The sequence below is a fragment of the Pan paniscus genome, chromosome 8 (assembly GCF_029289425.2).
Source record: "Pan paniscus chromosome 8, NHGRI_mPanPan1-v2.0_pri, whole genome shotgun sequence".
Taxonomy (NCBI): domain Eukaryota; kingdom Metazoa; phylum Chordata; class Mammalia; order Primates; family Hominidae; genus Pan; species Pan paniscus.
Genome location: NC_073257.2, coordinates 110,600,408 through 110,615,523, shown reverse-complemented (window position 1 = coordinate 110,615,523; position 15,116 = coordinate 110,600,408). Strand labels below are relative to the sequence as shown.

The 15,116-nt window shown below is 39.8% G+C and overlaps 1 protein-coding gene across 3 annotated transcripts in view; it reads left to right on the top strand.

Moving 5' to 3' along the window:
- HPSE2 (heparanase 2 (inactive)) overlaps window positions 1-15,116 on the top strand; it is a 780,051-nt gene that overhangs the window by 527,605 nt on the left and 237,330 nt on the right. For all 3 annotated transcript variants that reach the window (XM_003825451.3, XM_003825450.3, XM_055093275.2), the window contains one exon: window positions 13,244-13,291. In XM_003825451.3, the coding sequence (XP_003825499.1) occupies window positions 13,244-13,291 (48 nt within the window). The remainder of the gene's footprint in view (window positions 1-13,243; window positions 13,292-15,116) is intronic.

Sequence of the window (15,116 nt, the reverse complement as noted above, 5' to 3'; positions counted from 1 at the left end):
CATCTTGGATAATAGCATTCATTATTGCAATTAAAATTTTGGCATTCCCTTCTTTCTCTTGAGCACACCAACAGTGTTTCTAAAGTGGGCCTTTTTTTTTTCATTCCTACATTTCAAAGCCTCCCATGTCTCTGTAGTAATCTCTTGCCAGCTTATCTTCACCAGTATCTTTCATTTCAGTATTTAGCCAGATCCTGAAATGCAAATCTGATCCTGAGAATCCCTTGTGTGTGTTTAAAGATGGAATAAATTCAACAAACATACGTGGAAGACGAGCTGGCTATATTTTACAATATTATGTTGGGTGCTAATCATACAAAGGTAAATAGGACCTGGACTTGTACCTTGTTGTTAAGGGTAAAGGCCAGACTTATAAAGGCAACACAGGGTAGCTCCTAGTGATCTGACCAACCTGACCTCCTGCCATTCCCTTACTTGTTCCCTGACATCTAGCCATACTGGACTTCTGTGAACAGCTCATTTTGACTCTTCCTTGTTTTGCTCATGCTATTCTTTGCCTGGGCTGCTCCTCCTGGCAAAATCCTACCCTTCTTTCAATCTCATATTCAACATTGTAGACAATATGAAGGTTTTCTTAATCTGTATTCCTTCTGACACCATAAGGCAGACCTAACTGCTCCTCTTACTGAGGTCCTCTTACTGTACTACTGGTACAAACTAATAATCTGTTACAGCACACAGAAATTTTGGTATGTCCTTGTCCACATTTCTGTCTCCTGGGCTTCATTGTGGTTGTCTTGTAGCAGAGGCCCTGAGCCAGTCGTCTTTTGATACCTGCATCCAGCACATTGTCTTACAATAAGCATTGAAGGGCTCAAGTCTGTGAGAGGAAGCTAACAAGCAAAGAAGGTGCTCCAGCTTTTTCCTTTTTCTAATCAATATGGTAGCGTTTTCTCCAAGCAAAAATTCAGCTAATTTTTTGTATCTTAGAGTTTACTATACTTCCTAGCCTCAGTGAAAACAGCTTGGAGGCAGCATAAGATACTGGAAAGATGATCGGATTTGGAATCAGAACCTGAGTTTAGCCTGCACTAACTACATGAATTTGAGCAAGTCTCATAATCTCACAACCTCCTCCACTGAAATACAGAAATATCTATGTTTTGAGGACTATGGGAAGCTATACATATAAGAAACTGAAAAGCATTTTATGACAAAGCTCTATTAATGTCAGTATTGTTTTCATTATGGTTATTTGTATATGATTATAAAACAGTTTCACATAAAATATTTCTTTTGTTTTGAATTTTACTTTAAGTTCCAGGATACAAGTGCAGGACATGTAGGTTTGTTACATAGGTCTACGTGTGTCATGGTGGCATCCTGCACCTATCAAACCCGTCATCTAGGTTTTAAGCCCGGCATGCATTAGCTATTTATGCTAATGCTCTCCCTCTCCTCACTCCCCCACCCCGTGACTGGACCCAGTGTGTGTTGCTCCCCTCCCTGTGTCCATGTGTTCTCATTGTTCAGCTCCCACTTATGAGTGAGAACATGCAGTGTTTGGTTTTCTGTTCCTGTGTTAGTTTGCTGAGGATAATGGCTTCCGGCTTCACCCATGTCACTGCAAAGGACATGATTTCATTCCTTTTAAGGCTGCGTATTATTCCATGGTGTGTCTGTACCACATTTTCTTTATTTAGTCTATCATTAAAGGGCATTTGGGTTGGTTCCATGTCTTTGCTATTGTAAATAGCGCTACAATAAACATACATGTGCATATGTCTTCATAGTAGAATTATTTATATTCCTTTGGGTGCGTACCCAGTAATGGGATGGCTAGGTCAAATGGTATTTCTGGTTCTAGATCCTTGAGGAATTGCCACGCCATCTTCCACAATGGTTGAACTAATTTACATTCCCACCAACAGTGTAAAAGCATTCCTATTTCTCCGCAGCTTCGCCAGCATCTATTGTTTCTTGACTTTTGAAATAACTGCCATTGTGACTGATGTGAGATGGTATCTCATTGTGGTTTTGATTTGCATTTCTCTAATGATCAATGCTGTTGAGCTTTTTTTCATATATTTGTTCACCACATTAATATCTTCTTTTGAGAAGTGTCTGTTCATATCCTTTGCCCAGTTTTTATGGGGTTGTTTTTTTCTTGTAAATTTGTTTAAGTTCCTTGTAGATTCTGGATATTAGACCTTTGTTAGATGGGCAGATTGCAAAACTTTTCTCCCATTCTGTATGTTGCCTGTTTGCTCTGATTGTAGTTTCTTTTGCTGGGCAGAAGCTCTTAGTTTAATTAGATCCCATTCGTCAATTTTGTCTTTGGTTGCAGTTGCTTTTGGCATTTTCGTCATGAAGCCTTTGCCCATGCCTATGTCCTGAATGATATTGCCTAGGTTTTCTTCTAGGGTTCTTATGGTTTGGGGTTTTACATTTAAGTCTTTAATCCATCTTGAGTTAATGTTTGTATAAGGTGTAAGGAAGAGGTCAAGTTTCAGTTTTCTGCATATGGCTAGCCAGTTTTCCCAGCACAATATATTAAATAGGGAATCCTTTCTCCATTGTTTGTCTTGTCCAGTTTGTCGAAGATCAGATGGTTGTAGATGTGTGGTGTTATATCTGAGGTCTCTGTTCTGTTCCATTGGTCTTTATGTCTGTTTTGGGACAAGTACCATGCTGTTTTAAATACTGTAGCCTTGTAGTATAGTTTGAAGTCAGGTAGCATGATGCCTCTAGCTTCCTTCTTTTTGCTTAGGATTGTCTTGGCTATCTGGGCTTTTTTTTTGGTTCCATATGAAATTTAAAGTAGTTTTTTCTAACTCTGTGAAAAATGTCAATGGTAGTTTGATGGGAATAGCATTGAATCTGTAAATTACTTTGGGCAGTGTGACCATTTTCACGGTATTGATTCTTCCTATCCATGAGGATGGAATGTTTTTCCATTTGTTTGTGTCCTCTGATTTTCTTGAGCAGTGGTTTGTAGTTCTCCTTGAAGAGTCCTTCACATCCCTTGTTAGCTGTATCCCTAGGTATTTTATTCTCTTTGTAGCAATTGTGAATAGGAGTTCATTCATGATTTGGCTGTTTGTCTATTGGTGTATAGGAATGCTTGTGATTTTTGCACTTTGATTTTGTCTCCTGAGACTTTGCTGAAGTTGTTTATCAGCTTAAGGAGTTTTTGGTCTGAGATGATGGGGTTTTCTAAATACAGAATCATGTCTTCTGCAAACAGAGACTACTTGACTTCCTCTCTTCCTATTTGAATACTCTTTATTTCTTTCTCTTTGATGATTGTCTGTCCAGAATTTCCAATACTATGTTGAATAGGAGTGGTGAGAGAGGGCATCCTTGTCTTGGCCAGTTTTCAAAGGCAATGCTTCCAGCTTTTGCCCATTCAGTATGATATTGGCTGTAGGTTTGTCACACATAGCTCATTATTTTGAGATATGTTCCATGAATACCTATTTTATTGAGAGTTTCTAACATGAAGAGATGTTGATTTTTATCAAAGGGGCTTTCTGCATCTATTGAGATTATCATGTGATTTTTGTCAGTGGTTCTGTTTATGTGATGGATTATGTTTATTGACTTGCATATGTTGAACCAGCCCTGCATCCCAGGGATGAAGCCGACTTGATCACGTTGGATAAGTTTCTTGATGTGCTGCTGGATTTAGTTTGCCAGCATTTTATTGAGGATTTTTGCTTCGATATTGGCCTGAAGTTTTCTTTTTTTGTTGTGTCTCTGCCAGGTTCTGGTATCAGGATGATGCTGGCCTCATAAAATGATCTAGGGAGGAGTCCCTCCTTTTCAATTGTTTGGAATAGTTTCAGAAGGACTGGTACCAGCTCTTCTTTGTACCTCTGGTAGAATTCAGCTGTGATCTGTCTGGTCCTAGACCTTTTTTGGTTGGTAGGCTATTAATTACTGCCTAAATTTCAGTACTTGCTATTGGTTTATTCAGGGATTCAGCTTCTTCCTGGTTTAGTCTTGGGAGGGTATATGTTTCCAGGAATGTATCCACTTCTAGATTTTCAAGTTTGTTTGTGTAGAGGTGTTTATAGCATTTTCTGATGGTAGTTTGTATTTCTGTGGGGTAAGTGGTGATATCTCCTTTATCATTTTTTATTGTGTCTGTTTGATTCTTCTCTCTTTTCTTCTTTATTAGTCTAGTTAGCAGTCTATCTATTTTGTTAATTTTTACTAAAAACCAGCTCCTGGATTCATTGTTTTTTTTCTTGAAGGGTTTTTCATGCATCTATCTCCTTCAATTCTGCTCTGATCTTAGTTATTTCTTCTCTTCTGCTAGCTTTTGGATTTGTTGGCTCTTGCTTCTCTAGCTCTTTTAACTGTGATGTTAGGGTGTTGATTTGACATCTTTCCAGCTTTCTGATGTTGGCATTTAGTGCTGTAAATTTCCCTCTGCTCTAGCTGTGTCCCAGAGATTCTGGTACGTTGTCTCGTCTCTGTTTTCATTGGTTTCAAAGAACTTCTTTATTTCTTCCTTAATTTAATTATTTACTCAGGAGTCATTCAGGAGCAAGTTGTTCAAATTCCAAGTGGTTGTGTGATTTCTGAGTGAGTTTCTTAATCCTGAGTTCTAATTTGATTGCATTGTGGTCTGAGAGACTGTTATGATTTCCATTCTTTTGCATTTGCTGAGAAGTGTTTTACTTCCAATTGTGTGGTTGATTTTAGAATAAGTGCCATGTGGTTGACTTGTGGTGGAGAGTTCTGTAGATGTCTATTAGGGCCACTTGATCCAGAGCTGAGTTTAAGTCCTGAATATCCTTGTTAATTTTCTGTCTCGTTGATCTGTCTAATATTGACAGTGGGGTGTTAAAGTCTCCCACTATTATTATGTGTGAGTCTAAGTCTCTTTATAGGTCTCTAAGAACTTGTATTATGAATCTGGGTGCTTCTGTATTGGGTGCATTTATATTTAGGATAGTTGGCTCTTCTTGTTGAATCGATTCCTTTAACATTATGTAATGCCCTTCTTTGTCTTTTTTGATCTCTGTTGGTTTAAAGTCTGTTTCATTAGAGACTAGGATTGCAACCCCTGCTTTTTGTGTGAGTGTTCCATTTGCTTGGTAAATATTCCTCCATCCCTTTATTTTGAGCCTATGTGTGTCTTCGCACATGAGATGGGCCTCCTGAATACAGCACACCAATGGGTCTTGACTCTTTATCCAATTTGACAGCCTGTGTCTTTTATTGGGGTATTTAGCCCATTTACATTTAAGGTTAATATTGTTATGTGTAAATTTGATCCTGCCATCATGATGCTATCTGGTTATTTTGCACACTTGTTGATGCAGCTTCTTCATAGTGTCATTGGTCTTTATATTTTGGTATGTTTTTGCAGTGGCTGGTACTGGTTTTTTCCTTTACATATTTAGTGCTTCCTTTAGGAGCTCTTGCAAGGCAGGCTGGTGGTGACAAAATCCCTCAGCATTTGCTTGTCTGGAAATGATTTTATTTCTCCTTCATTTATGAAGCTTAGTTTGGCTGGATTTGAAATTCTGGGTTTAAAACTATTTTCATTTTATTTTATTTTATTATTATTATACTTTAAGTTTTAGGGTACATGTGCACAATGTGCAGGTTAGTTACATATGTATACATGTGCCATGCTGGTGTGCTGCACCCATTAACTCGTCATTTAGCATTAGGTATATCTCCTAAAGCTATCCCTCCCCCCTCCCCCCACCCCACAACAGTCCCCAGAGTGTGATGTTCCCCTTCCTGTGTCCATGTGTTCTCATCGTTCAGTTCCCACCTATGAGTGAGAATATTTGGTGTTTGGTTTTTTGTTCTTGCGATAGTTTACTGAGAATGATGATTTCCAATTTCATCCATGTCCCTACGAAGGACATGAACTCATCGTGTTTTATGGCTGCATAGTATTCCATGGTGTATATGTGCCACATTTTCTTAATCCAGTCTATCATTGTTGGACATTTGGGTTGGTTCCAAGTCTTTGCTATTGTGAATAGTGCCGCAGTAAACATACGTGTGCATGTGTCTTTATAGCAGCATGATTTATAATGCTTTGGGTATATACCCAGTAATGGGATGGCTGGGTCAAATGGGATTTCTAGTTCTAGATCCCTGAGGAATCGCCACACTGACTTCCACAATGGTTGAACTAGTTGACAGTCCCACCAACAGTGTAAAAGTGTTCCTATTTCTCCACATCCTCTCCAGCACCTGTTGTTTCCTGACTTTTTAATGATTGCCATTCTAACTGGTGTGAGATGGTATCTCATTGTGGTTTTGATTTGCATTTCTCTGATGGCCAGTGATGGTGAGCATTTTTTCATGTGTTTTTTGGCTGCATGAATGTCTTCTTTTGAGAAGTGTCTGTTCATGTCCTTCGCCCACTTTTTGATGGGGTTGTTTGTTTTTTTCTTGTAAATTTGTTTGAGTTCATTGTAGATTCTGGATATTAGCCCACTGTCAGATGAGTAGGTTGCAAAAATTTTCTCCCATTTTGTAGGTTGCCTGTTCACTCTGATGGTAGTTTCTTTTGCTGTGCAGAAGCTCTTGAGTTTAATTAGATCCCATTTGTCAATTTTGTCTTTTGTTGCCATTGCTTTTGGTGTTTTAGACATGAAGTCCTTGCCCATGCCTATGTCCTGGATAGTAATGCCTAGGTTTTCTTCTAGGGTTTTGATGGTTTTAGGTCTAATGTTTAAGTCTTTAATCCATCCTGAATTAATTTTTGTATAAGGTGTAGGGAAGGGATCCAGTTTCAGCTTTCTCCATATGGCTAGCCAGTTTTCCCAGCACCGTTTATTAAATAGGGAATCCTTTCCCCATTGCTTGTTTTTCTCAGGTTTGTCAAAGATCAGATAGTTGTAGATATGCGGCGTTATTTCTGAGGGCTCTGTTCTGTTCCATTGATCTATGTCTCTGTTTTGGTACCAGTACCATGCTGTTTTGGTTACTGTAGCCTTGTAGTATAGTTTGAAGTCAGGCAGCATGATGCCTCCAGCTTTATTCTTTTGGCTTACGATTGACTTGGTGATGCAGGCTCTTTTTTGGTTCCATATGAACTTTAAAGTAGTTTTTTTCCAATTCTGTGAAGAAAGTCATTGGTATCTTGATGGGGATGGCATTGAATCTATAAATGACCTTGGGCAGTATGGCCATTTTCATGATATCGATTCTTCCTACCCATGAGCATGGAATGTTCTTCCATTCGTTTGCATCCTCTTTTATTTCATTGAGCAGTGGTTTGTAGTTCTCCTTGAAGAGGTCTTTCACGTCCCTTGTAAGTTGGATTCCTAGGTATTTTATTCTCTTTGAAGCAATTGTGAATGGGAGTTCACTCATGATTTGGCTCTCTGTTTGTCTGTTATTGGTGTATAAGAATGCTTGTGATTTTTGTACATTGATTTTGTATCCTGAGACTTTGCTGAAGTTGCTTATCAGCTTAAGGAGATTTTGGGCTGAGACAATGGGATTTTCTAGATATATAATCATGTCATCTGCAAACAGGGACAATTTGAGTTCCCCTTTTCCTAATTGAATACCCTTTATTTCCTTCTCCTGCCTAATTGCCCTGGCCAGAACTTCCAACACTATGTTGAATAGGAGTGGTGAGAGAGGGCATCTCTGTCTTGTGCCAGTTTTCAAAGGGAATGCTTCCAGTTTTTGCCCATTCAGTATGATATTGGCTGTGGGTTTCTCATAGATAGCTCTTATTCTTTTGAGATACGTCCCATCAATACCTAATTTATTGAGAGTTTTTAGCATGAAGGGTTGTTGAATTTTGTCAAAGGCCTTTTCTGCATCTGTTGAGATAATCATGTGGTTTTTGTCTTTGGTTCTGTTTATATGCTGGATTACATTTATTGATTTGTGTATATTGAACCAGCTTTGCATCCCAGGGATGAAGCCCACTTGATCATGGTGGATAAGCTTTTTGATGTGCTGCTGGATTCGGTTTGCCAGTATTTTATTGAGGATTTTTACATCGATGTTCATCAAGGATATTGGTCTAAAATTCTCTTTTTTTGTTGTGTCTCTGCCAGGCTTTAGTATCAGGATGATGCTGGCCTCATAAAATGAGTTAGGGAGGATTCCCTCTTTTTCTATTGATTGGAATAGTTTCAGAAGGAATGGTACCAGTTCCTCCTTGTACCTCTGGTAGAATTCGGCTGTGAATCCATCTGGTCCTGGACTCTTTTTGTTTGGTAAGCTATTGATTATTGCCACAATTTCAGAGCCTGTCATTGGTCTATTCAGAGAGTCAACTTCTTCCTGGTTTAGTCTTGGGAGGGTGTATGTGTGGAGGAATTTATCCATTTCTTCTAGATTTTCTAGTTTATTTGTGTAGAGGTGTTTGTAGTAGTCTCTGATGGTAGTTTGTATTTCTGTGGGATTGGTGGTGATATCCCCTTTATCATTTTTTATTGCGTCTATTTGATTCTTCTCTCTTTTCTTCTTTATTAGTCTTGCTAGCAGTCTATCAGTTTTGTTGATCCTTTCAGAAAACCAGCTCCTGGATTCATTAATTTTTTGATGGGTTTTTTGTGTCTCTATTTCCTTCAGTTCTGCTCTGATTTTAGTTATTTCTTGCCTTCTGCTAGCTTTTGAATGTGTTTGCTCTTGCTTTTCTAGTTCTTTTAATTGTGATGTTAGGGTGTCAATTTTGGATCTTTCCTGCTTTCTCTTGTGGGCATTTAGTGCTATAAATTTCCCTCTTCACACTGCTTTGAATGTGTCCCAGAGATTCTGGTATGTTGTGTCTTTGTTCTCGTTGGTTTCAAAGAACATCTTTATTTCTGCCTTCATTTCGTTATGTACCCAGTAGTCATTCAGGAGCAGGTTGTTCAGTTTCCATGTAATTGAGTGGTTTTGAGTGAGTTTCTTAATCCTGAGTTCTAGTTTGATTGCACTGTGGTCTGAGAGAGTTTGTTATAATTTCTGATCTTTTACATTTGCTGAGGAGAGCTTTACTTCCAACTCTGTGGTCAATTTTGGAATAGGTGTGGTGTGGTGCTGAAAAAAATGTATATTCTGTTGATTTGGGGTGGAGAGTTCTGTAGGTGTCTATTAGGTCCGCTTGGTGCAGAGTTGAGTTCAATTCCTGGGTATCCTTGTTAACTTTCTGTCTCGTTGATCTGTCTAATGTTGACAGTGGGGTGTTAAAGTCTCCCATTATTATTGTGTGGGAGTCTAAGTCTCTTTGTAGGTCACTCAGGACTTGCTTTATGAATCTGGGTGCTCCTGTATTGGGTGCATATATATTTAGGATAGTTAGCTCTTCTTGTTGAATTGATTCCTTTACCATTATGTAATGGCCTTCTTTGTCTCTTTTGATCTTTGTTGGTTTAAGAGTGTTGAATATTGGCCCCCACTCTCTTCTGGCTTGCAGGGTTTCTGCTGAGAGGACCACTGTTAGTCTGATTGTAGTCCCTTTGTAGGTGACCTGGCCTTTCTCTCTGGCTGCCCTTAACATTTTTTCCTTCATTTTGACCTTGAGGAATGTGATCATTACGTTTCTTTGGGTTGATCTTCTCGTAGATTATCTTAGTGGGGTTCTCTGTATTTCCTCAATTTGAATGTTGGCCTATCTTGCTAGGTTGAGGAAGTTTTTCTGGATAATATCCTGAAGTGTGTTTTCCAACTTGGTTTCATTTTCCCCGTCTCTTTCAGGTACTCCAGTCAGTCATATGTTCGGTCTTTTTACATAGTCCCATATTTCCCAGAGGGTTTGTTCATTCCTTTTCATTCTTTTTTCTCTATTCTTGTCTGCATGCCTTATTTCAGCAAGATGGTCTTCAAACTCTGATATTCTTTCTTCCACTTGGTTGATTTGGCTGTTGATGCTTGTGTATATTTCACAACGTTCTCATCCTGTGTTTTTCAGCTCCTTCAAGTTATTTATGTTCCTCTCTAAACTGCTTATGGTAGTTAGCAGCTCCTGTACCCTTTAATCAAGATTCTTAGCTTCTTTGCACTGGGTTAGAACATGCTCCTTGAGCTCAGCGGAGTTTGTTGTTACCCATCTTCTGAATGAAGCCTACTTCTGTCAATTCATCCATCGCATCCTCTGTCCAGTTCTGTGCCCTTGCTGGAGAGGCACTGTGATCATTTAGAGGAGAAGAGGCACTCTGGCCTTTTGGGTTTCCAGTGTTTTTTTTCACTGCTTCTTTCTCATCTTCATGAGTTTGTCTACTATCGATCTTTGAGGCTGCTGACCCTTGGATGGGGTTTTTGTGGGACATTTTTTTGTTGATGCTGTTGTTTTTGCTTCTGTTTGTTTGTTTTTCTTGCAGTGGTCAGGTCCCTGTTCTATAGGGCTGCTGCGGTTCACTGGGGGTTCAGTTCAGGCCCTATTCATGGCTCCAGCAGGGGAAAAGCACAGCCTGGAGTTGTAGAGATGGCTGCCGGCCTTCCCCCACCCTGGGAGCTTAGTGTGTTAGGCAGCTATGGGTCCCAGAGTTGGCTGTCGCCCCCCCCCCCCCAAGGAGCTCAAAGGCTTAGACAGCAGGGAGCCACAGCTGTGGTGCTGGTCACCCCTCCTCCTGGGAGGTCAGCAGGCTTAAGCAGACTCTAGCTTAGTGGCTGTTGAGAATCTACGCAGCTCCATGGTTGGGACCCTCGCCCCAGTGGTGTGGGCTCATAAATGGGATCTTCCAATCCATGGGTTTACACAGTTCCATGGAAAAAGCACATTTTCCCAGGCTGGGTAGCACACTCACTGACTGCCTTTCCTGACTGAGGATCGGGGCTTCCCTGCCCTGTGTGGCTCTCAGGTGGGCTGCAGCACCACACTGCTCTTCCTTCCTCTCTGTGGGTCACGCCAGCTGCCTAGTCAGTTCTGATGACAGAAACTGAATACCTTGGTTGTTGGTGCAGGATTGGCTCGCTATTATGGTTTTTTTTTTTTTTTTTTTTTTTTTTTTATGGGAGCCTCCGATCATCTCTGCTTCTAGTTGGCTATCTTGGCCCTGTCCCTACATAAAATATTTCTATTTCAGAGATTTTAGAAATTATTTTGGAGAAGTAAATTCCATGTAAACATTTGTTTTTACATTTCTTTCTTTGAAATGACATTTGTGTCTAAGATTGTCTAGGTTTTTTAATTTTTGGAATATCTGAGAAGGAGGTACAAAATTTCATCTCTTCCTCTTTATTCTTGGGCCATCCTACTTCTAAGATTATTATCAGATCTTCCCTGCTTAGAGTGGCATAGATGGCAGGGATAATATTTTGAATATTAATCTGTTTTCTTTCTCCTTGTATTTTTCAATTTTCCTTCTATTCATTTAAGAGCTGGTTGTGTGCCTATGACAGGATAGCGCGTGGCAGGAGGAAAAGGCAAATACTGCATGAGTCTTTCTGGTTCTTGAATTCCAGAAGAGGAATTTTAGAGGCATAGGGCCAGAAATAGTGAGGAGATTGGAGCTACTCTCCCAAACCCAAAAGAGATTGTCCTGGGCTGGGGAAAGGAGATGAGATAAAGAGGAAGAGAAATCCATGGGCTTCAAAAGCAGAGGATATCTGTGCCATGCTTCCCAATGACTGCTGCTAGGAGGGGTGGCATGACTCCATCAAAAATTGGCTATTTGGAGTGTTAGGAGATGTACTTCTCTAGGCAATAGGGAAGCTGGTAATCTATATAATGGAACTGACAATATCCACCTTACCAAGCAAGGCATTTTTAAGAATTATAAGAAATAACATGTGAATGGCTGGCACTCAGTAGGTACGTAGTAAATGTTACATTCCCTCCAGCCCACGTTGACATTTTGGCCCTGCCCATCAAACCAGTTCTATTCCTTGATCATTCCCATGTGTCATTTTCTACTTTCTTGCTTGAGGACTGCTGAATCGTACTGGAGAAAGAAAGGCAAAACCATTCAGCCAAAGGCCAAGCCAGGGCTTCTGTGGCCTTCTCATCCTCCGTCCTCGTCCTCCTTCTCCTCCTCCTCCTCTTCCTTCTCTCTTTCTTCCCCCTTTCTCAGACCCATCCTGTCCTTCCCCTTCTTCTTTTCCTCTCCTTTTGTAAACTTCACTTTAATGCTAACCAACAGTCCTGGCATCCAGCCCTATGTTTCTCTTATGTACTCCTCCAGAGAAACTCAATTCTCTTCTGCTGTCACAGCAAATCAGAGCCTCTGTTTAGGCAATACACAGCAACCCACACAGCATGAGCAACATGCATCTGCCTTGCAAGATTATGCTGGGGTAAAGTAGAGATAGGGCCTTCTAGACAAAACACCATCCTTCTCCCTGGAGGAAGAATTCTTCAGTTAAGAAGTACCATTAAAGATTGCTTCTCCCTCTGAAGAAGAGTTCCCCACCAGGGTCTCCGGACTGAAAGGAATGTCTTAAAGAGCTGAGATACTCCTTTTGGTTTCCTGTGCCTGGGTAATGACTCCCTCAACTAGTAGTTATAACCATGATAGCACATGGCCTCAGAACATGTGGATAGGGAGAAGGAGGTAGGTAATTGAGTTATTCACAAACATGCAATTTATGAGAGACCCTGTGTCATCTTTGGGCCCCCAGATGCATCCTCTTGGCCTATTGATTTTCCTGAAGCCTCCAGAAACACAGAAGCTGGGGAACTGCTGGCAAGGCTTTGATGTGTGCTTAACTGCACGGAACCAAGTCTGGTTTACCTTTTGAGCTGAGCATGATTGTCAGATAACACTCAGTACTCTACTTAGCTGCTCCAAAAGTAGACGATAGATTTCTCTTTGTGCTGCTCAACCTTCTACACGGAGACAGATGTGGCAGCCTCTCACTGGGGCATATTTGATGGTACTTTTTACTTGTATAAATAAACTGGGTTTTCCCATACTCGCTCTAGGAAAGCCTGAAGTTTTTCAAAGGCATCTTTTGTGCTGTCATCCTTGGGAAATATTACTGTTTGTTTCCTAGCAGAGATTGGAGTCCTTAGAGAATAGGAAATGGGACAGACAAGTTTCGGTTATGAGGAAATTGATGTGGGAGTCATCAGGCGTGGGCTTGGGAAGACAGATGTAGATAGAATGCCTTATTGGGATTTTGATTTCCAGATGGTGAGGGATGTGTGGGGAGCTGGAAGTATGGTTACTTTCACTTTCTGTATAGTTTGACCTCCAATAGCTGTGTCTAGGCCATGATTGTGGCTATGGAGGATCCTCTCAGAAAGCATACCTGCTTAAGGATTGGTCTAATCTGTCTCAGTTTATTTCCTTTTGATTTAGGGGATGTGGTTTAATCTAAGTTGTAATATCTTTTTTCTTTCTATTCCTTACAGATTCATGAAGGTGGCAGGAAGTACAGTAGATGCAGTTACCTGGCAACAGTAGGTATTCACCATTTTTGCTCTTACTTATTATCAGCTGCTGTGAAACGAAAGATAATTAGTTGTCACTAAGTTCATAACTGACATTTAATAAGCTATCCTTCATCCTCCAGGAAAAAATTTGAAAGTAACTCCAAAGTTGTTTTTATGGCACATACTGTCTCATAGTACTATAGTTTTGTTTGGTTGTTTTCAGAAAAATTTAAGAAAACAACTAACGCATTTTGGAGATTTCAGCTATTATGTACCCTTTTAAATTAATCTGTCATCAGTGAACAGGTAATGGGGATCTGAGCATGCCACTGTTTTCCCATAGGCTTTTCCTTTGGGAATAAATTTCCTTGTATAAGACAGGCAATAATTTTAATTGCTCAATATATCATGGGAAAATGGAAACATTTTGTTATATTAATGTCAGTGGTCTTAATTATTGCCAAGTGAGTCTCTAAAATGAAGCAGCTTTTTTTTTAAAAAAAGAGTATCAGAACCACTATGAGATATCATCTCACACCAGTTAGAATGGCAATCATTAAAAAGTCAGGAAACAACAGGTGCTGGAGAGGATGTGGAGAAATAGGAACACTTTTACACTGTTGGTGGGACTGTAAACTAGTTCAACCATTGTGGAAGTCAGTGTGGCGATTCCTCAGGGATCTAGAACTAGAAATACCATTTGACCCAGCCATCCCATTACTGGGTATATACCCAAATGACTATAAATCATGCTGCTATAAAGACACATGCACACGTATGTTTATTGCGGCATTATTCACAATAGCAAAGACTTGGAACCAACCCAAATGTCCAACAATGATAGACTGGATTAAGAAAATGTGGCACATATACACCATGGAATACTATGCAGCCATAAAAAATGATGAGTTCCTGTCCTTTGTAGGGACATGGATGAAATTGGAAACCATCATTCTCAGTAAACTATCGCAAGAACAAAAAAACAAACACCGCATATTCTCACTCATAGGTGGGAATTGAACAATGAGATCACATGGACACAGGAAGGGGAATATCACACTCTGGGGACTGTGGTGGGGAGGGGGGAGGGGGAGGGATAGCATTGGGATATATACCTAATGCTAGATGACGAGTTAGTGGGTGCAGCAAACCAGCATGGCACATGTATACATAGGTAACTAACCTGCACAATGTGCACATGTACCCTAGAACTTAAAGTACAATTAAAAAAAATAAATAAATAAAAAATAAAAAGGAATGAAATAATGGCATTGGCAGCAACAACAACAACAACAAAAAAACAAAAAACAAAAAAAACAAACATTATGATACACTGGTTTCAATTTTGGTTGTGCTATTACCTATAGAGATAATAGATATCCCATGATAGAAAATAAAAAGAATGCAAAGTTTAAAAAAAAAAAAAAAAAAAAGAGTATCAAGATGAAGCAGCTTCAAGAAAGGGAATAAACTCCAACATTGCAGGAAGAATCTTACAATGGAAAAGACCTGTTACTGCAGGATAATGAAAAATACAATTATCTGATAAATAAATTTAAATATTCTATAAGTTCCCTTAGGGCATTTGTACCAGAAGGTCCAGCCCTTAACAGTCAATGTCTCACTAATTGTATACTGGAATCCTGTTCTTCTTTTCTCTGAGAAATCTATTTCACAATATCTTCCAAATCATCTCTTGTCTAATGTGGTGCTCTCAACTCAGACTGTGCTTTTACTCAGGGCCCTCATAGGCCTTGGCAATGGCCCTCTTTCTCAGTTACTCTAACCCTTCCTGCCTAGCATATGTACTCCTTCTGTCTATCCTCTGTTTGAAGTGGGTCACACTATCCAC